Source organism: Strix uralensis, chromosome 5, assembly GCF_047716275.1.
Source record: "Strix uralensis isolate ZFMK-TIS-50842 chromosome 5, bStrUra1, whole genome shotgun sequence".
NCBI lineage: Eukaryota > Metazoa > Chordata > Aves > Strigiformes > Strigidae > Strix > Strix uralensis.
In genome coordinates, this window is record NC_133976.1 from 41399022 (window position 1) to 41422242 (window position 23221).

Sequence of the window (23221 nt, forward strand, 5' to 3'; positions counted from 1 at the left end):
TGCATCTGTCTGTATCCATTACGTCACACTTCACCAGGACTCATTAGCAACCTGTCCTAGTTTAGCGAGAGGTATCTTTTTTGGCTTTATTCACACACTGACAAATGTCACAGCATTTCTTGAAACTGCAGACTGGATATTCACATTACGCTTGTACTGCTAGGCTCAAAAAGAAACCCATAGACTATTCAGGTTGAAGGACAAAGACTCATGTGCACCACCAGTAATGCAACATGCATTTAGCAGCATGTTATCAAGGTCTCAGATTACTCCAAAGGAAGAGCAAATTTCCAGCTCCCTTTTTGGACTGAACTTCACTGCTTGGCTGTGCAGAGAATCTGCAAGAAGCATGAAATGTAATGTCTTAGAAAGCATAAAATTATTTTTTAGTTTACATGAGTTTCTTGTGCCCTTTTTATTTTGTCATTTCAGGTCCCTTCAAACCATGTGACCATCTGTTTGGTAGCTGGCTGATCAGAATTGGAGTGTGGACCATAGTGGGTTTAACCTTTATTTGCAATGCACTGGTGTCTGCTACAGTTTTCAGATCTCTGTTGTATATGTCCTCCATAAAACTTTTGATTGGTTTAATAGCTATTGTAAATGCCTTGATGGGTCTGGCCAGTGGAGTACTGGCTAGCGTGGATGCATCAACTTTTGGTAGCTTTGCTCAGTATGGAGCACAGTGGGAAAGTGGAATTGGTTGCCAAATAACTGGCCTTCTCTCAATTTTTGCTTCAGAGGCTTCCATTTTTCTCCTTACCCTAGCTGCACTTGAACGTGCATTCTCTGTAAAGCACACTACAAAGTTTGAAACAAAGTCCTCCATTGCTAGTGTAAAAATTGCCATTTTCTTTTGCTTTATGTTGGCAGTAATCATTGCAGTGATACCACTCCTCACTGGTAGTGAGTATGGAGTTTCTCCACTTTGTTTACCACTACCATTTGGAGAACCCACTGCTATGGGCTACATGGTAGCACTGGTGTTGCTGAACTCCCTTTGTTTCCTGGTAATGACTATTGCTTATACAAAGCTCTACTGTAGTTTAGAAAAGGGAGAACTTGACAACATTTGGGATTGCTCTATGGTCAAACATATAGCCTTGCTACTTTTTACTAATTGCATTCTTTATTGCCCTGTGGCTTTCTTATCTTTTTCCTCCTTACTAAATCTCACTTTTATCAGCCCAGAAGTGATTAAGTCAATACTGCTAGTAATTGTCCCACTGCCTGCATGTCTAAACCCACTCCTTTATATACTTTTCAATCCACACTTTAAGGAGGACTTGGGAAGTCTGCGGAAGCAAACTTTGTTATGGAAGAGATCAAAACATGCTAGTCTGCTCTCTGTGAATTCAGAAGACATAGAAAAACAATCTTGTGACTCAACACAAGCATTGGTAACCTTCACAAGTGCCAGCATATCATATGATATGCCTACCAGCAATTCACTAATGCCATCGTCATATCAAGTGACAGAAAGCTGCAATCTTTCATCAGTCGCATTTGTTCCATGTCGCTAGTTTCAGTGGCAGTACAGAAAGTATCTATGTTTACAAAATTTTAATCTCGAAAGTAAGTATGGATGTGTGCATACAAGCTAAAGAGTGCCTCTGAATTATTGTTACACACATCAGAAAACAGACAATGACAAAACTTGCGGCAGGCTGAAAATCTAATACTTGAGCCTTCTCAGCCTGCTTCCAAAATGCTGGGATGAAGAGAGAAACTGAAAGCTGCTGCAGTTTGTGCAGTTTGTATCAGCTGTGCTCTTTTAAAGCAGCACTACTCAGAAAGGGCATCAGTTGGTCAAGAGCAAAAATAGCACGTTAAATTGGTAAGCTTTTTTTTCAAAGCATCACCTGATACAGTTTTTTTTCAGGGTTTGGGGTTTTTTTTCCTGTTTATTGTAATCTGGTTTTAATAATACTTTTTCAGTGCCGTGATTGTTTTTATAAGCATCTGTGTATAGCCCTCATTCAGCAAGGTATCTAAATGGAAGAGTAGTCCTGTTCAAGTCCTAAAGGTTTCTGCAGAATAGATTTTGATGAAGTTCAGTGTTTGATAAAGCTGATTTAATAGTTTAATCAGCATCAAGTTTGGTTTTTAGAAGTCATCTGACTTGACAAAGCGGTTTTAATTGTCAGCTAAACCTACAAAACCAACATGGTGTGAAAGAAGTTAATAAAGACCCTGTTAAGCACTTAAAATGTGATTGCAAGCCATTGTCACATGGATATTTTTCTAGTGAGATTCTGCACAGTTTGGTCCTGCCAGTAGAACTAATCCCAGAATTACTGCTGATAAAATTGGCAGATAGAGGGTGGAAAATACTACATAGAAAGTCATCAATACAGAAAGACTGACATGCTGAGAGCAATTAAAGGACACCAAAGGCACTCACATAGAAACATTCATTTAAGGTAATTTGTCTAGGAACAAAAACTGTAGTCCTGCTCATGGCATGATCTCTGACCTGTGAAACAGTTATTCTAGAAAGCTTCTAGTTCATGGTCACGAGTCAGTTGAAGATTTAGAAGCCACTGTGTCCTTTTGGCTAAGGATGACAAATATCCTTAGCCAAGGCAGTATCAAGTAGGAGTGAAGAGATTGTATGATCTGTGATCTTAGCGCTGATGCAAGCACTACTGGGGTATTCCAAACAGTTCTTGCATTCACATTCTGTAAAGAACATTGTGAAATTGAAAAGAATATGAATATCATAAATTTAAAGCAGCTTAAGAAAGAAGTGATTTGATCACAGTTTATAAGTAGCTGCTTCTGCCAAACAAAAGTTTGAGAGCAGAGGGACTACTCATTCAAGAGGAGAAGAATCTGGTAAGATAGACTGAAGTTGACATTAGGGATACACAACATAGAAATAAATGTGTACGTTGTTGACAGTGATGGTCATTAGCTAGTGGAACTATCTGTCACCAAAAATCTCTAAATTCAAATTGGATATATTGCCAAAAAAGGTATCGGAGCAGCTATTGGAATTCAGAGATTTCTGATGGCTTTAGTTTAGGAAAAGGTTAGATTTGATTAACACAGAGTTCCTCTCTGGCTTTAAATCTGTTAATACTTTGCTGAAGCATGTATGTTTACACATCAGAAGCATCCCAGTTAGAGAAAAGAGACTTCAGATCTTTGCCAAGTCTACTGTCAAAATATCTCAGACAACTGAGCCACCTTCACTTCCCTAGAATATCAGTCTTTGACCTTGGCCAAGCCATCAAGCAATACTCCAATGTTTTTTTTCTGAGTTGGCACCTTTTGCTTGAGTGAACCGATGATTTAAGACACAAAAGTGCACAAATTTACTTTGTTTTGTTTTTAAAAGTAGCTCCCTGAAGAGTAACATTTAACAGCCCAGTACTCACTGCTCAGTTAGTGGCCACTCAAGCTGCAGGTGAATGAGACTAATTTAACATTACCAAGGTTAGGCTAGCCCAGTAATTGAGGTAATCAGTTACAGATGATCTCTGCTGTGCATCTGTTACTGTATATAAAACTTCCTGGGACTCAAAGGACGAATTTTCACAATGAAGAATGTGTTGCCAACGATGGATATGCCTTGATTTTCTTGTCTATTCACACTGGCATATTTTTAGTTTTACAGTTACAGATGGCATCAGTTGACTTTGGCTGACATGTTCATCCTTCAGGAAAAAAAAATGAACCAATGCTTAAATTATGTATGATAAAGTCAGCTGAGTACTTATCTTAATCCTTTATCTCTTGTGGCTTTTGAAGCAGTGCAGCATACAGCTGGAGAATGATGCCTGAAACCACTTTGGATTAAACAGAGGATCAGTCAACCATTGCACAATACTTATTACCATGTTTACTTAGCTTTAATTTAACTGGGGTCCATCTGTGCTGCACTGCTTAATGTCAGTGAAATTCCTTTCAGCTCGCTATATTTAAGAAGTTTGTAAAGTGATTTGAGAAGCAAAATAATGTTATAAATCTAAAGACTAGTTAAAGAAAGCTTCTTTTATCAGAACTTTTTTAGCTTGCAGAAAGTCCTAAAGGCTTTATGTCTTATTTTTATAAGCATGTTTGAAATATTTTGATCAGATATTTTAAACTTGAAATTGTTAAAATTCATTTAATAGATTTTTAAAGTAAAATGTGTAAATATAGAACTGTATTTATTGTTACAGTGAAATGCAACCACAGTAAAGGACATGAGATTAAGCCCTGTACAGTTTCATATTGATATTTTCTATATTTTCTGCTCATATATATTACTAAATTCATTATCTGTAAATAATATAATGTAAATGTGTAGTGATTGTAAATAGGTGACATGCTTTCTTTTCTATCAGTGTTCCAGACATATGTAAGTTGTAATAAAATGTGACTACCCAGTAAAGACCATTTAATCGGGACCTAACACCTCTTAAAGTGGTGTGCATCCTTAATTAATTCTTTCCAAGTCATTGTAATACTTACACTAACCTCCCTAGATGTCCAGAATTCTTGGTGAAGTATAAGTTACAGGTTGCATGCTCTCAAGGAGCAAAAAAATAAAAAAGAGTAGTGTTTCATTTCAACACAGACTAAGTTTTTTACCAAAACTTCACTCACAGACCCTTATGAACAGATCCTGCTCCCTGTGCGTGCTGTCCATGTCTCAGTGATGACCTCTCACAATTGCCGTGTGTGAGACTGGCACCTCCAACTGTGTGACAAGGGTGTGCATCAGGTCAAGCGATGAATGTGCATGAGTTACCAACAGGCTTCAGACCGTGTTGGACCACATGAGAGATGAGGTTCTGCTGTACTAGGCTGCTGGTTTTGGTGAGACAGCAAATTCTCCTACGTGCTTCCTTATTTTCTCTCCAATCCCTTATGTGGCAGACAAAGCAGATCAGGGGATTACCAAACAGCAGGCAAAGTTCATCTGATTTATACACAGCAGAGAGGCAGTAGCGCCATCACATATGAAATGCATAGGATGCAGATGCTAAGGACAAATGAAAGGTGGGGCTAAAATGTCGGACTTAGCAAGAGTCGGGTTGCTCAGGCTGCACTAGAAGTTACAGCTCCGTTGAATTAAAGACAGGCAGCAGCTAAGCACAGTCATGTCATCATCTAGGCATCAAGGAAAGGTGAGACAGTGGATGCATTCCTGTTAGGAGGGACTGCAGCACAGGACAGTTATATGTGCTTGGTTTTTCCAAGATTATGATTGTAGGTCATTTCTGTGAAGTGCCTGAAAGAAAGGGGTAAAATACCAATGAAGTAAAAACTCTGAGAAAGCAATTGCTTAGTCAGGAATTCACTCCATATGGTAAGCAACAAATTACAAAGATCTAAAAAACGAAAGTAAAATGATCCTAAATGTAAATTGATTTTGGCAGAGAGTGTGCAGGTTCTCAGTGTAGATAAGGAGGCTAGAGTGGATGGGGTCATTCAGACAGAAGGGTGGGTGAGTTTCAGAATAGTCTTATTGAGGTGGTACAGACCAGCAGTGAATGGGGATGAGAAAGGCATTAATTAGGAGGAAAAAACCAGAAGCATGACAAAGATAGCATAGGGGAGTGCATAAGCCAGGGAAGTGAGAGGACTTCAGGAGACAGGATGCAAACAGGGGCAGAGTTTTATGGGATATTGAGAAGGGTGGTGGAGTTCTGTGAAGGATGAAGAGCTCAGTGGATACAAAAGGAGGGAAACAGTGTGATGGCTGAGGAGATTGAAATGATAAGAAAACAGGCAGTGAAAATGCTTTTCCATGCACTTATTTGCACCAGACAACGTAAGCAATATTAGAGCTGGTGGCCATAAGGGAGAAGAATGAAATTTTGTTATTTGAGGAAGGAAATACTATGGATTGAACGTAGAAGGGAAAGAGAATAACTACAAAGGGAGAATGGTCTGATTAGTGAAAGCCTCAGTGCAGAAGGGAAAAAGAAGCATCAAGGTATGTGGAAGAAAAATTACATCTTGGTATGTGGAAGAAAAGTTTTTATTATTTTATGTACCAGATAGTGAGCGGTAGCACCTGTGGTCACAACTTCAGTGTTCTGGGCAACGTACTAGCACACATAAGTATGGGTGGCTTCTCCCTTAAAGCACTCACACCACAGACGTGTAGTGTTATCCGCAGTAACAGCTGAAGGAGAGTTTACTGTAGGCTCATGTAATAGGTTATTTAGGCATGACACCTGCTCAGTATTCTGACACACTAGATACATTACTGAATTTTATCTAGGAACTCGGTCCTCAGGGAAGTTGCAGGTACATGAATAGCCAAGGAAAAAAATCTAGTCAGAGATACAAGTGAAAGCCATAAAAAAGATGGGATCACCTGTAAGAAAAACAGATGGGGATTAAGGCCAAGCCTTAGCAGACACTAGCAGAGAAGCACAGAGAATTGATGCTGTGGGAGAAACGCTGCATCAGCTGGGCATGCAGCTTCAGACCTCATTCCCAAAACAGGGGAGAACATCCCTGGGTAATCTGGTGGTCATACTTGATCTCAAATTGAGATCAACCACTTGCACAGTCCTTGCTGTTGCTGCTGCTCCATGTTTGCTTTCTGCCTTAGTGGCCTACGTGCAGCCTAGACAGCAGGAAAGCTGCTGCTGCACAAAGTTTTAAACTATCTCCTATCCATATCGTCTGTAAGAGGAATTTCAGCTTTATAGTATTGGGCACAGCTTATTTCCTCTGACTGTTGTCAACAGTAATATCATCATCAGACATTTCTCTGTCATTTGTTTAGGTTGCTGTATGAAAGTTAAGGTCTTGCTGGAAAACCTCATTACCCGACCACTTAAAGGATCAAATAATTTAAAAAGTTTGTAGCAAAATCAATGTCCTTCCTTCAGGAAAGCACTGGAAGACAAGGAAGTGGAGACAGAAGAGTAAGAACATGAGTACAGGAAAGCTAACAATGAAAGACCAGAACTAGGATCACAGCAGCAACAACAGTGTTAGAAAATGCTTTCCAGATCCATGAGGCACAATAGTTGTGCAGATGCTCAGGTGCTGCAGGAGAACATAGCTCTCAAACTCTAGCAGAACTCCTGCACTGCTTCCACCAGCAAAAGATGGACCAGTATCTCCACCAACCATAATAAGCACTTCATGTTCTCTTTCAATAATGTGTGCCAACCAAAGAACAAATCTGTCATTCTGCAGCAATGTTATTGTAAAAAATAATGTGGGTATTATTGCATATTATCTAAACTAAGCCTAGGAAATTGATTCAACTCTTTATTCATCTTTTCTCGAACAGAGTCCAGCTACATGAGATCAGAAATCTTAAAGAAAAATGCAAATTTACCCATGCTAATAAAAAAAGTAGAAGGAATTCTAATAACTAACACTTGGAAGCATACTGGAAAGAAAAGACATTATCAACGTTAAGAACATCTTGTTCACATAATGAGAATCACAGACTTGTGCTCCAATGACTCTGGAGACATAGGAAATATGAGTATGTTCCCTCCATAAAACAATTTGTTGTGGCATTGTCAAAATTATCTAATGATCCAATCTCAGTCATAGGAAAAAACAAACATTAAGAATATTCCTCTTGAGAGCTGGCCCACAGCCAGGATTTCTAAAAAACTCAGTCACAGACAAAGAGTCCACTCAAAATCCCTATTTAATCTTTTCACAGGGGCAACATTTTCCACTTGTCAAGCAAAAAATATGCTTCATTAACAAGGAAAAAACCTGTCCATCTGTGACTCTAAAGACTTCCACTAACTATTATGCATGCATATACCAAAAGTCTTCAGTTGGCCTTGAAAGTCTCAGGACTCCAAAACTAATACTTGAAGGAAGTTTCAAACATCTCCTTTTTCATCTGGTGTCATTCCTGATACGTAATCACTGTTTTGACAGGTGCCTTCAGTTCTTAATTTGGTTCCATGCATAACAACAGCTTCTCAGGACTATCTGTAGCTGTCACTGCAGTTATTATCAGCATTTCCAGTTTATGAACTGACCTTTTCCTGGAGGAAGGAGCTCTCCCAGCCTTCTAAGAAAAAAATAATTGGGAAGATTGCTCTACTAGAAACAGAGGTTTTGTCTCCTGTATGAAGTACCACGGCCTGTGAAATCCTCCTAGGCCTCTTTTCTCGTTAACTATGAAAAAGAACTCCAGAAAGTTTTGTGTGGCCAGGGAATGAATTCTAGCATATGAAATCAGTCTTAAGTCTGCAGCGTTAGCAAATGCCTCAGCACTTCTCTCGTTGAACATTGTCATCAGTCAGCAAACGAATGAGGAGCCAAGATCATTGTTCCAGGGAAGTTTATAGAAGAGATGATAGGTGAGAACGTGTCTGAACCATAGCAAACTAGCCAAGTGGAAGACCCAGACATCAGCATCTTAATTCATGAAGTGGCAAAATAGTTCCCTGACTTAATTGAATGCCCTACTGTGAATGCAAAGTGTGAGGAGTTTTGCTTTATTTGATATATACTTGTCCCAGCATACAGACAGCCCTCCATATTGTTGGATTTTCCTGTGGGGTTTTTTTGTTTGCTTTTTTGTAGGTTTGAGCAACTAGTGATATTCAGGAGTTTGTGAGATTTCAACATATTCCTCAATACTAAAGTGTAACTGCATACAAATTTTATACACAGATTTCTCTGAGCTGACTATTCCTCAAGGAAAGTGGCCATTGCTTGCCATTAGGGTAGCCATAGTTCTACACATTTCCTCTTTCGTTTGGTGATGACGTGGTATATTTGATACTTGTTAAATTCAGTGTGATAGATGAGGAAGGTGGAAGACCCATTTGTAGAACTGAATGAGACAGAAAGCCATTTCCTTAAAAATGGGGTTTATATACTTACCTCAAGTTTCACCTACAACTTCTTGAAAATCATAGGAAGCTTGAAGAAAACAATAAAACATCAAGTTTTCCACTGGACTTGTCTCCACTTGGCAAACAAATTTAACGCCAACCTACAGCTATCTCCAGTCTGTGGAATACAGAGAGGCTTGAGATGCTCCAGCTGCCGGAATGGTCATCACTTATGTTCACACTTGAAGATCTTAAACCCATCATACTTGGTCTTACCTCAATACAAGGCAGTATAGCAAATCAAAGTTTGCAAGGCCTACCCTGCAAAAAAGCATCTCCGTTCACAACTTTCAGGAACAGTCTTTAATCTAGCAATTTTCATTCTGACCCAATTTGTTAATTTAGTATTTTAAAAGGCAAAAATACAACTACATTCATGAGAGTCCATTTAATGTCATTCAACTTCAGTATGAATTTCTTAAGGTCAGGGCCTAGTTCTCCCCACCTTGGACAGGGTTTAGGCACTTTGTTTACAGTATAGTTTAATTCCAGTGACAACTGAACTTAATCAGAGTTTCCTGTTGAAGAACAGGAATCCCCATGTGCCCATGCAAAAACTCCTCTTAATATTGTAAGATGCCCTGATACGGTGAAATACCCTGACTGTGCAAGCCCAGTGAGGAGAGGACATCCTCAGAGAGTAAGGATACCTTTTTGGCACCATCCCATTAATTTACTGCGCACTCCAAAATGCCATCATCTTGAAGGTGGCTGTGGACAATTTCTCTGTTCAGCCACAGATTCACCCAAATGCTCTGTTACCTTCCTGTTCATAAAATATCTGCTTCTCTGGGTGACGCTAGTACTTCCTCACTGCCATCTCTACCTGCTTCTCTGTCCCACTCCTCTTGTGCTTCTGGCTAAGTAATACCCAAAATGTGCCTCTGGCACATCAGTTTAGATTCCAGAAACCTTTGTGGTTTTGGGGACATGCACTCTTGCTTTCATTTATCCCAGTGAAGGGGGCTCGATATCATCTAGTTTCAAGTAACTTTCTTCCCAAAACTACAGAATAATGATATAAATTTCTAGAACTGTTGGTGGTGTAGGCTATAAGTCTTGGTGTCCTGCACATACGGAAACAGTACACCATCAAGTCAGAACAGGGTGATGCAGAGTAGTGACAGGAATTACCCAATCATACATTGCACTAATATACAGCAACTGCAGTCACAGGCCAGTGCATTGAAATTTTTTCACCTGTTTTTGTGGGCAGGTTTGCATTGCTACCTGCAAAGCCAGTCTAAAACCATTTCAGGGAGCTGTGTATGCTGAGAAGATGAAGACATTTTTCATTCCTTATTCATTTTAAGAATTTTAATTTTGCCTATGCACAGTGTGGTAACTATTTAACTATGTCTCTCTGCCACACTGTTTTGAAAAATAAGATATAAAGATCAGTCATAACATCTTAAATTTTCTTGCTTTTCTAGCAAAGACCATTACGGTTGAGAAAACCATCTTAATAGGAAAATGAATTGAGCAAGTAGGGGTCTTCATGGATGCACAGCACAAGGTCAAATCTCGCAGAAACATGGAGTCCCCTGCATGGATTAAACACACACACACCCCAGTCTTGAAATAATCTGCAAACTACATGACTAGAGAAAGGAAAGAATCAATCTACATGGGGTGTCATGGAGCACAGTGGTGGTAAACTGATCCTAACTGGCTGGATAAAAGCGTTATTTGGGGAATAACTCCAGTATGCAAAACTGATTACTTTGAAAGGGAGATAGGTTATGAGGACCAGGGGCTAAGTCACCTAATAGGGTAACTGCAACTAATAGATCATTTCTATCCTTTGTGAGGAGTTATTCCTCTCTTATTGGAGGAGTATACTAGGAAAGAGAGCCAGCCAATGCCTACATTGTGCAACCAAGCACTTCAAAAGCAGAGGGAGTCAGGTGACTTGGTTCTCACAGAGCTGATCTGGAAGTAACAACAGTCTTAAAGACCTTACCAAGGAACAAAGATCTGACACCAACACTTCCTCAGCTGTGTGTGATGACCAGGCTCTTCTCTCGCTTACTTTAACCAGAGCATTTTTCTGCAAAGATATTGAGGGAACTATAACCATAGGCTGTGCAGATGTGGTATGAGAGAAATATCTGGAGAAAACCAGATTATGCCTATGCAAAAAAAGCAATGGTTCTTCCTGTTGAGGAAAGCAAAGAGGTCTGCATTAAATTGATCCTACTCCCGAAAGGGCCATGTGGAATATGGGAGCTGATCTCAGGTATGATACAGAAGCACATGGTTTATCTACATGAAAATAGGCAGACTTGTATGATGTAATACACAGCCTTATTCTCTAGACATCTGTCCTCCATAACTACCATCTCCCAAAAGAAGAGAGCAGCCCTCCTAGCATGCCATTTTTTGATGTAGTGCATCGTAATTGAGCTGCTTATCATCACCTGGACACATAAGTGTTCACTGTGAGATTTGTCAGCCTTTTATTTTGAACAGCCTGAAAGTCTAATATGGACACAAAGCTTCTGCTTTCCTGGAGACCCAGTCCTGCTCAACCTGGCCACCCAAGTGGGCTTCTCCATCCAGAGGGATATATCCTATTCTGGAGGACATGGGGAGCTAAAGACACCAAGCCCTGAGACATTGGGAGAGAGTATGTATCTAAGGGACAGTGACATTCTTGCTGAGCTGAAATAAGGCAATAAAGCACACAGAATGGAAGCATAGCTAGGAACACCTGCATCAGAGTTTGGCATGTGTTCAGTATCACAAAGACAAAGAGAAAAAAAATCCCATTTCACTGTACTAGTTGGCAGGGAGGTAAAGTCAGGACAGAATGGAAACTCTGTAAGATCACCATGAGCCAGAAATGTTGTGCAATTATCTTAGGAAAATGGAGACTACGGGTCAGAGAAATATTCTTTTGGCGTAGACTTCAGAGAATATGCCCCAGCTCTCCAGCCCAAGCCCTCGTGTTGGAAGCTTTTGTCTGTGCGGTGAGTTGTGACAAAACATCTGCCCCAGGAAATGCCACCTCTGGAACTGGAGGCAGTCTCCATGGCTTCCTGAACAAGCAGCTTTGCAACTGAAAGTCCTGAGCTGTCCTTGGTCTAGGCTTAAAAGTACTGCAAGTGGAGCACTTAACAGAAATTTCTCCATCTCTAAGACAGCACATACAGAGGTTGTATAGAGGTTGAGAGGTAGAATTTGGAAGAAACAAGAAATTGTAACCTTAGAAGAAGCTGGAGCAAAAATATTTAAAAAAATCTCATGGTCACCAAGTGCCTCATTCCAAAAAGCAGCGAAGAGAAACTGAAATGGCAGTGGGAAGACTGTGTGCACCCATGTGCTGGACACAGGGGAGGACTGTACAGAACCCTGTATTGGTATTGCAAAAGGGAGAAGAAAGATCTCCAATCTTAAATAAAGACATGTATGTGCATCCACAGTATGAGACTATTTGTGGAGCATCAGTCAAAAAAAGAGAATAAAGATACTCATGCAGAAATGAAGCATTTCCATGGAAAAAAAATCACTTTTAAAAAAACCCTTTATGCAAGGGTTAGTAGAAAACAAACAAAACAATAAATTATTGTGTTTTACTGGGTTCATCAAGTGTTAAGTTTGGTGAACTGACAAGCTATTCAAAACTCAAATACTTTTTTTTCTTCTATTCACTCTGCTTAAATAGGAATCGGTGATACTAGCTTGTCCAGAACTGAAATACAGGTTAATTACCAGTATTAATTATTTAGTTCTATCCTTGAATACCGCTTTTCTATCTACAAGAATTGATAGCTTTTCCTTGGAAAACGTTCTCTCTCTTTTTCCCATACTCTTGACCTATTCTTTACACAGCCTTTCTAGGTCTTTAACCACTTTTTCCCTCCTCAGAGGGTTTTACGGTCAGAAATCCATTTTGTGGGCCATAGGTGAACTGTTCTCAGTATCAGTCTCTCTCTCTCTACTCTTATTATTATCTGTGTTAGGAGAGCACTTTGGAGCTTTGGTCATGGACCAGCATCCCACTGCTGTAAGCGCTGCATAAATACAAAAGGAAAAAGGCTGCTTGGAAGCTCTCAGAGCTAAATTCTGAATGCAAGTAAGTGTAAAGAGAAAGGGAAAAAAATTGTTAAGAAAGCCCACGGGCCTTTCCAGTGTGGAATTCAGAGGTTTTGCAAGGACCTTCTGCACTTCAGTGGATTTCAGCAAGTTTTTATTTCCATACCAAATATTCCTTTTTGCACAGTGGAACTTCCCACATTTGTAGGCAATGAACTACAGCATAGTCCTAAAAACTGTTGCTTTATGATAAAGTGAAGCATTTCTCATCAAATCTGGGACCTCATAAATTATACACTAGGTTTGGGGTTTTTTTTAGAAGGTAAATAAGTGACAAACAATAGATCCATTGTCCACTAAGTACCGTTTTACACCAAGAGCCTTTCATAATGACAGCAGCATCATAAAAGTGCTTTGATCTACGAAGGATCAAATATCTTTGTTTCTTATTAACATAACTTTCTTTCCCAATGGAGCACAGAGCATTTCTGATAATGGCACTCTATTAGGATAATTAGAAAAAGATTGTTCAGCTCTATTTCCCTCTTAGAGCTCCCTGGCAAATTTCTCCTTTTGTGTCACTCAGATTTTCTACCCCAAATACCTCTGTCATAAGGAAAAAATTTAAAAGTTTCACATTTTATAGCTCAGAAGTTTAGGCTGCCAATGTGATGTTAACCAGCCATTAAAAGATTCTGAAGAAAGACCCAGACTGAAAATTAAGCCATCACCTTTTAAAAAACTAATAATTTTTTTAATGTGAGCAAGATTTTCAATAACTATGTCATAGATCTTTTAATAAGGTAGCAGGAATGTGCCCTGGGTTTATTTGCAAGGGAGACATGAGACAGCATTACAGGAAAAGCTTGCCCCAAGGGATCTGTGGGTGAAATATGACCAGAAGCAGAATTCGTATGACAGATGACAGACAAAGGAAGACACTTGCTAAGAGAGTATTCCCAGACATCGTATTGGAAACCTAGATCTCTTACATTGTCTTTCTGTGCGATATTCAGGCTTTTGCCTGTTCCATCAGAGATGTAGATCTGAGGTTGCAGGCGGTTAGGGTCAGCTGGAGAAAGTCGATCTTGTTTCGCCAGGCACCTAGTGCCACCATGTGCCCAAGTGTTCCTCACTGCCTTTGTGAAACATTTATATCTCCCTTTTCAGTTTCTGGTTCAGTGAGTCACCCCTCTTCCAGAAAGCTTGTAAGGACAATTTGAGAAAACTCCCTGTGCAGATTTTGGGAATTCTGGAAGAAAGGATGCTCTCAGGCTCTCCCACTTTGGTGGTGGTGGAGGTGAGCACAAGACTGACAATGGGACCCCTTAGGCTTCAATGGTTTTCCATGCAAAACACAGCATTCTTGATCAGCAAGATGGTTGCCAGTCATGGCAAAACACTCTGAAATGCAGAAGGAAATAATCAATGAAGAGGTCAACTGATAAAACTGATCAAAGGGCTCCAGCATTATGAAAGAAAATAATCTCCTCAGCCACACTGAGGAAAATCATGGCAGGAAAGCCAAAGACACAGAAAACAGACCCCAACCAAGCAGCTGTGGGAAAACAGGGACTAGGAAATCATGCACAGAGGACTCTTGTGTCTGTACAGAAGAGTGGTCAGGAAATCAAGGAAACTAAGTGTATTGGAACTATTGGAACTGTTCATATCTATGCATTCATTATTCTATAAAAAGCATGTGTCCCTGTTTGCTTCAGCTATCTAAAAAGGTAAGCTTTAAACCCAAAGTATTTGGAAGGCTGGAGATGGGACAGAGATGTCCTGAACCACCTGAAGCATTACAGTTCCCAATTCCAAAATCTTAAGGCAGGTGTGCTGGAGAAGCCAAGAAAACAGTAATAATGGTGAAATGGTAATACTGCAGCCCACTTTGACAGCCCATGTGAGCAACCTAAATACTGCAGCCCAGTAAGTGTGCAGGTGGGCAAATCATGGCAGGGATGTATAACAAGAGACTTACACTCCTCCAAAGCAAAAATGTCCTAGAAAGTAACACAATCTGCACACATTTGACTGCTCAGTCAAATTGGAATCTTCATTGCCACCACCACCACAGTTTTCTATAAGACATATGGAAAAATAATCACTTTATTAGGAAAGCATCCCCTCTTTCACCCTGCATAACTGTTTATATACTTGTTCTTTAATCACTACAGTCCTGAGAAGGTTGACATTTCATGCTGGTTCTGGGGTCCTGAAGGAAAAGAGATGTGAGCTGCACTGGATGGCTTCAGCTGCAAGGGCACTCAGGCAGTGCCAGCAGCCCAGCTGCTATCTCTTGCTGCCTCCAGAAAAAAGTGTCAGGATCCTGTCTTTGGCAGTTTGGGCACTCAGGACTTCCAGGATCCCAGCTCCATCCAGCAAAAAGCCGGGAGGCTCTGGTTGGTGCGCTTGGCTCTATGAGCTCCTCTGGCTCTAAAGTACCAGCACACAATCTGACTCATGCCTCTAGACACAGTGACTACATCTGTACTGTGAATTAAACAGTCTGGGAATGTTCTCTGGCCTCAAAGCATAATCCAGGTCTACGTGCTCATGCTCTCTCCAATCCCTCTGTCCCTCAAAATAGAGTGGTCTTGTCCATAAAACATATTGGGAACAGTGTCTTCTCTACATTAATTCACCAAACAATACCTGGGATAGATGCTGTATGGGCCAAAACCATGACAGGGAGACTGCTAACAGCATGTTGAGCTGTTAGCCTGTGCTTGAGTCCATATCTTGTCCAGTCCAAATAATACAACCAAAGTTTCTGGAGTTTCTGGCACAAATCGGATGGTTCAGAGTGACAGGGTCCAGGGTTTAGGCTTAGCATCCTATCGGTGTGTCCAGCAGACGTGGAAGCATTATATCCCAGGCCACCGGCAGATCTCTGGCTTTGCTTAGAGACTTCCTGGTCCACTCCATTGACCAATTGCTTGTGATCTAGCAAACACAAAAACTAATTTTGGATAAGACCCAGTAACCCATCAGCGGGTGCTTTGTGACTGGATCAAGGCTTCTTGACTCCAAGTCTCTATGGATGATTCTCTATGCAGCCATTTGTCCCAGTTGTGATTGAGGACTTCCACTACATCAGAAATCAGAGTGTGTACAATACAGGGAGTGAGCTCAGGTCCTAGCATTGTACCTCTGTGTTCTCCACCCATCTGCATGTTGGGTGAGAGAAGGCCAAGCTGAAACAGTTTTCATTGCTCCATTTCAACAAACACTTTTCATAACTTAAAGCTTCTGGATTGCTCAGTAGAACTGGACAGAAAAAAAAAAAGACATACGAATATAATAATCAAGCCTAACCCTTGATCTAGGTTGATCTGATAAAGCCCTGGCACAGGGCCTTCAAAAACAACTCAACATAGCACTCTGGGAAGGATTATGCTGAACAAGTGATAAAAGCACAGGCTTTGTGTGCATTGGCACTTTACAGACACTGACCCACTCACGTGCTTATTTCAGACAAAAACATTGACTTTTTGCCCCCCAGATGAATTCCACTTGTCATTTTCCTATCTCCCATCATGCAATTATAAATCCACTTACACTATTTATGGTGCGATAACTTTCTCTCTCCACCCTATTCTACAGACAGTCCATCAGATTATACTGGGGCCTTACAATAAGAAAACACGTGGAGGTAGGACTTCCTACTTACCAAGCCAAAACTATTCCACTCAGAGTTGGTGCACAAGTGCCACATGCCAGTCCCCCTGGACATTGCTCAGCTGGAGCACACAGACCCACTATAAAAACAAGCAGATGTTCGTTGCATTCTAAACAAGATTGTTGCCCATAATTCAGTCTTTGGTTCCATCCAAGTCTCCCATATTTGTCTTCTGGCAATTTAGCAGGACATATGCCATGGTTTGCTGGCTGAAAAATGTTTTGAGAGTAAGAGACTCCTGCCTTTTTTTTCTGTATCCGGGGACAGGGGGGAAAAGAAAGTGGGGGGGGGGGGGGGGGGGGGGGGGGGAGGGTAGCCTAACCCTTTCTCAAAGAGAATTACTGTCATCAAGACATGTTTGATTTTATGATGTTGTCCAACCTCTGCTTAAAGAAAATATGCATCTTACACAATATTCTTCTAGTTAGTGCCTTGCATAGGCAACAATGCTCTTATCATATATTTGTGCTGTAAGGAGCACAGTAACACACCATGAAAATCTTTTGTTTCAGATCAACAGGTGTACTGGTTTTGGCTGGGGTAGAGTTAATTTTCTTCACAGAAGCTAGTATGGGGCTATGGTTTGGATTTCTGACTAAAACAGTGTTGATAACACAGGGATGTTTTTGTTATTGCTGAGCAGTGCTTACACAGTGTCAAGGCCTTTTCTGCTCCTCACATCACTCCACCAGTGAGTAGCCTGGGGGTGCACAAGAAGTTGTGAGGGGACGCAGCTGGGACAGCTGACCCCAACTGACCAAAGGGATATCCCATACCTTGTGACATCTCGCTCAGCAATAAAACCAGATTGACCAGAGGGCTGCTGCCTGGGGACTGACTGAGCATCAGTCAGTTGGTGGTGAGCAATTGTTTTCATTTGCATCAGTTGTCTGTCTTGGGTTTTATTTCTCTCTCTTTGTTACTTTCCTTTTCATTACAAATTATTATTATTATTATTATTACTACTACTACTACTATTTTATTTCAATTATTAAACTGTTCTGATCTCAACCCATGAGTTTTCTCACTTCTACCCTTCCAATTCTCTTCCCCATCCCACTGGTGGGGAGTGAGCAAGCGCCTGGGTGGTGCCTAGCTGTCCGCTGGGGTTAAAACACAACAGTCCTTTTTTGGTGCCCAAGGTGAGGCTCGAAGGGTTTGAGATAATAACAGATTGACCAGAGCATATTAGAAGGGATTTATATCTGTTAACAGTTGCAGATCAGAATGTTGATTCATCTGTTCTTGATAGTAGTTTGTCTGATATGCAACATGCTCTTTCCTTTTTTGCTGTAAGTGTTAAAGATTAGTGTTGGCTTTTGCAGTTTGCTGTGCTCTGTAGTGATTAGTGATGTTTTGCCTGGGAGATTTGTTATTAAAACACTGACCTTGAGCTTATACTGGTATTTGGGCTCTGTACTGAAGCCATTACTATACTTCAGGTACTATCTCATGGAGACAATTAACCATTATACTTCTTCCTCTGAGAGGTTTTTCGTGGAGGAAATACAGAAAGGCACCTTCACTACCTTCTTCTGTGATGTTTTCTCCCTCATACAATAACTTCTCAGTTTCTTGAACATCCTTGAGTAGTTGAAATACTTCTATTAGTGTTTCTTACGAATATTGCACTGATTTTGTCTAAGGTTAACAAGTGATTTAGGAATATGACCCAGGCTCCAGGAGAGTATGGTCATGGGTGGCATGGCATGTGGGAGAATATGGGCAGGTACCTAGAGAACTTCTCACCTCTAATGGTCTGGAACTTCACTCCCAAACAGCTATAGGATCCTGTTGACGTGATAGAATGCTTGAAAAAAACAAAGTCGTGGCTATTCCAAAGAGGTGCAACTTATCGCACTGTGCTGGGCCCTGGCCAGCATCTACCAAACACTGCTCGATATTATGCAGCACCCTCAGGGAGAAGAGAGGGAAAACATACCAACAGACAATAACCCCTATAACTAAAAAGAAACAATGGAAGCAGAAGTCAGCTCATTTCGTAAGGGATGAAGAAGCTTGTCCTAAGAGGGAGCAAGAGGAAGAATCAGAAGAGGCAGCCTGTTCTACAGCAGAGTAGCCACAAAACCAGGAAGAGACTGAAATCATAAATCAGACAGAAACCCTATGATTCCTACCCCTAAGTGAGCTGAGAGATATGTGAAAAGATTTTAGCTGCCAACTGGATGAGATAATTCTCAGCTGGTTATTCTGATGCTGGGATATTGGGGCAAGGAAGCCCAGCAACTGGGATAGCTTGCTAAGGATAAGGCTATTGACAAAGGGTTTGGAAAAAGGGCAGAAGTCCTCAGTCTTTGGCTGTGACTCCTGTCAAGTGTGAAGGACAAGTATCCCTTCAAGGAAGAATTTGCAAATTTCCAAAGCAAGTGGACCAGCGTTGAGGGATGTATCCAGTATCTGAGGGAATTAGCCATGTTGGAGGTGATCTATAACAACCTGGTTGACAAACAGGCATCCAAAGACCCAGATGAAAACTGGTGCACGCGGTCAATGTGGCAAAAGTTTGTATGAAATGCACTGATGTCATACACCCATACCCTGCAATAATGAGCTGGACAGACATGGAGGCACCAACTAAACTGGCCAGACAACTCTGAGAATTTGAAGATAATCTTGCTTCCTCCATGTGGGCCTGTGCCTCAACCATGGGCAGACTGACCAAAAAATGTTTGAGCAAGCCAAGAAGGGTAGGTCTTCCTCACGCACCTCAACCAAGACCTCAGCTATTAAGAGTCAGCCTTTTTCTGTTCAAGGTAAAGGGTACTGGTGGCGCACGCCACATGCAACCCTGTGGTTCTTCCTGTGTGACCAGGGGGAGGACATGAGGAAGTGGGATGGTGAACCTACAGGGAGACTAGAAGCTCAGGTACAGGAACTGCAAGGAAAAACAACAGCCAAAAAACATCCATCCAGGAAAATTACTGCTCCAGTGTCTGTTGGGCAGAGTAGAAGGTCTGACTGTACTTTTGACCCTGATGAAGGGACTTCTATTTTGAAGTTACAAAAAACAAATAATGAAGACTACAGCCAGGAATAGAGGGGCCTCCCTTTGGCCAAGAGGAGGAAAGGGGCAACTGGGTTTACTGGACTCTGTGGATTCAATGGCCTGGTACGTCAGGTGCCACGTTGGGCACCAAAAAGGACTTTGGTGGTGGTTTAACCCCAGCCAGAAACTAAGCATCACGAAGTCCTCAATCAGTCCTCCCCCAGCAGAATGGGGGGAAGAGAATTGGAAGGGTAAAAATAAGAAAACTTGTAGGTTGAGGTAAGAGCGGTTTAATAATTGAAATAAAATTAAATAGCAATAATAATTAAAACTGTAAGGAAACAGAAAATAACAAAGAGAGATAAATAAAACCCAAGAAAGACAAGTGATGCATATGAAAACAATTGCAAAAGCAATTGCTCACCACCAACTGACTGATGCCCAGCCAATCCCTGAGCAGTGGTGCCCCAGCCAACCTTCCCCCTAGTTTTATTGCTGAGCATGATGTCACAAGGTATGGGATATCCCTTTGGTCAGTTGGGGTCAGCTGTCCCGGCTGTGTCCCCTCCCAACTTCTCGTGCACCCCCAGCCTGCTCGCTGGTGGGGTGGGGTGAGGAGGAGAAAAGGCCTTGATGCTGTGTAAGCACTGCTCAGCAATAACAAAAACTTCTCTGCATTATCCACACTGTTTCCAGCACAAATCCAAACCACAGCCCCATACTAGCTACCCTGAAGAAAATTAACTTTACCCCAGTCAAAACCAGCACAACAGGGAATGAATGCACCACAAAGACCAACAAAAACCTCTCAATAATAAAAAGCATATTATGTTCTGTAAATAGGCTGAGTTGGTGGGCAGGGAATGCTGGGTGTTGTTGTGAATGACTGTTCCCAGTGTAGCACATGTATCTTAGAGCCCTCATCTGTAGGCTCTGAAGTTTAACACAGCTTTTGGAGTCCATACTGGGTGCTCCTCCCAAAGACAGCATAGACTGTCCTGTTGACTGGTAGTGCCAAGGGCTAGTTTGAGGCATGGATGCTGACCTCCCTAAACATCTTCTGCAGTAACACAGAGAGACATAGGCTCCTCTAAGAGGATCGCTCAAGTAGGGACCCTAACTCTGGTTCTTTAATGAGTGCTTCAGAATACCCAGGTACATCAGAGTCCTCTGCTCACTACCCTCTATTGGAGACTTTGGCTTAGGAGGCAAGTAGGTGTCTGTGCTGTCCACACAGTACTGGAGTATGCATCTGCCACAGAATCTGGTCTTGCTATACACCATCTCCTGCATCCATCATCAAACCTTCAGCATACTCTGCACTGGTGTCTTTAGACCTCACCTATCTTAAGACTTTTGTAAATATAATTTTTTAAACCACTGAGTTTGTCCTCTCTGTAGGCAGATTTAAAGTTGATCCTCCCTCAATCACTTTACAGGAATGATGGTATCATACCTGTAATCGAACAGTTTAGAGCCACTGCCCTTTTGAAAGCATGCTTCAGTCTTGTTGGTCTATCTAGGGCCATGCAAGGAATGCACCACCACTCTTTCCTGCTGTTCCAACAAGAGGAGATTAGACAAAGTTTGGCTTCTCTTGACTGTTCAGAGATCTGAAAACGCAGGTCTTGGTGGTGAACTTCCTATCAAAATCTACCCAACCACTCCTGGCAGAAGGAGGTGTCTTAACATCTCTACTAGAAGAGAAGGGAAGTTCTCAGAAGACTTCAGAGGGAGAAAGAAGCCTCAGGAGAGAAAGGAGAAAGCTGATGGGAAAGGCAGATGTGATACAGGGGGAAGGGGCTGAAAAATATGGGCTATTCCCACATCACATCATCATAACTAAAACTTCCTCATGCAGGCTTGTCAGGACATTTCTTCTGCCTTCCTACTCATGCTGTATCAATATAGGAGAAAACATCGTTGCTCTCGATACTCATTCTTAGAAGTTCCCCAACCACCTTTCTTCAGCCACACAGTTTTCTCAAACTGAGCAGAAAAGGGACTGACTTAACTAAAAGCATTACAAATGAGAGCCAGATTGACAGCTGAAAATAAAAAGCAGATATAGATATCAGTGAGAATTACCATGTCAAAGAGCAAACGTTCCTCACAGATCACCTGTGGCCATCACATGCTGTGGTAGCAGTGAGAAATTAATTCGAAGTCATTCCCTTTTTCGAAGATGTAGTTTTCTCCAGCTCAGACTCTTTGAACCAAGTCACTTACACGACAGCATCACTGTATTTTCTCTGCTATTTTCTGATAGACCAGGCCCTGCTGTCTGCACTGAAAGGCCTCTTACCATTTACTCTTTATTAACGTTTTACTGAGCCATGATGCAGTCACTTCTGCCAGTACCCCAGGTGCAGCACCGCAAACCTTATGACTGGATTTTATGCTCCCATTAACAGAGAGCAAACAGACACATAGATAATTCATTGCCAACAATTTTACAAGGTTGTTTCAGTTACAAGCCATACTCTGCTTTATTACCTGGTACTCAGGTAGGACAACAACAAACAGTAGTACGCAATAAAAAAGCAGCAGTTAACGTCTATATCCTCTTTTAAGCCAAATTTTCATCTTGGATTTCTTGCAAACATTAAGCCACCTTGCAGATAAGGATAAGCTAACACCCCTGCTCTGTTCTTCAGATCCCCTGGCATGAAATACTGACCGACTCTGGAAAACAGCCCTTTTCTGCTCTCACCTCATTCCTTACCACTCCCTAAAACCAATGGTAGGATGACCCCAGTCTCAGGTGAAATGGCAGGACATGTAAGGACACCTGCTGGTTTTAGTCTAGATTCCCCAGGTAAGAAACAGCTTCATTTATTTCTATGCACTATAACTACCTCAGTAACCTATTTGGAATTTCTAAAGGATTTGAAAGATGCTGAAAAATTTTGAAGTCAATGCTGCTACATCTTTGTTTGTACTCTGTCCAAGCTAGTTAGGAGCATCACCACATGTACAACTACACTCTCATTACAGAGTAGAGATATAACTTGTATATCTTATATGTTAGATAAAGTAGGTAGGAATATTCAAATAAGTCTTTTCATTAGATACATAACCCACAAATTTATTATCTTGTAACCAAATACCACCAAGACATAGATGCTTACATTCAACTCACTTAAAAACTATCTTTGAAATCTACCAGATGCCAAGATGTGACATAGCATCTAGCAAAATTATTCAAATTATATCCTTTTATTATTCCCAGCACCAAGGAAATAAATTATTTTATTAACCAGCTGCTGAAAGGTAAGCTAGGTTTTAAGAAACAACTGGCAAGGAAACTCCATAAACATAAATGGGGTTGATTAAATGTATGTTTGTTAAAAAATCTGTGTGCTAAAACAATGTAAATACCATTCATTCTCCCTATCCTGCCAAGATCAGTGTCAGTGAAACAGCCTGTGGTTTTCTGTGGATACACAAATGGTGTACTTCAAACCAAGAGGATGGAGTTCAGTTTGTCCCACAACAGTTCAAGAAGCTATTGGCTATCAGGGAAAACAAACAAACAAAAAAGACAAAACCAAAGCACAGAAAGCTACCTAACAGAGATGTGACCAGAGTCAGTCAACATAAAACCTTCAAAGGGAAATGGGGCAGCAATTGGTTTGACTATTTGACCATCACTTG

General features: G+C 41.1%; 2 protein-coding genes across 4 annotated transcripts in view; one reads left to right on the forward strand and one right to left on the reverse strand.

The window, feature by feature from the left end:
- The window catches only part of LGR5 (leucine rich repeat containing G protein-coupled receptor 5), a 92596-nt gene extending 88192 nt beyond the window's left edge, over window positions 1-4404 (forward strand). For both annotated transcript variants that reach the window (XM_074870571.1, XM_074870572.1), the window contains one exon: window positions 433-4404. In XM_074870571.1, the coding sequence (XP_074726672.1) occupies window positions 433-1523 (1091 nt within the window). In that variant the 3' untranslated portion in view covers window positions 1524-4404. The remainder of the gene's footprint in view (window positions 1-432) is intronic.
- An 11398-nt stretch (window positions 4405-15802) lies between these two features.
- Window positions 15803-23221, reverse strand: part of ZFC3H1 (zinc finger C3H1-type containing) — a 60645-nt gene continuing 53226 nt past the window's right edge. The window contains exons 36-37 of one of the 2 annotated variants that reach the window (XR_012629211.1): window positions 16549-16636; window positions 16054-16145 (exon numbers count right to left, since the gene is read on the reverse strand). The gene's annotated coding sequence lies outside the window, so the exon portion shown is untranslated. Of the gene's footprint in view, window positions 15822-16053; window positions 16146-16548; window positions 16637-23221 lie in introns of those variants that run through there. The other variant, XR_012629210.1, reaches the window with a different exon arrangement.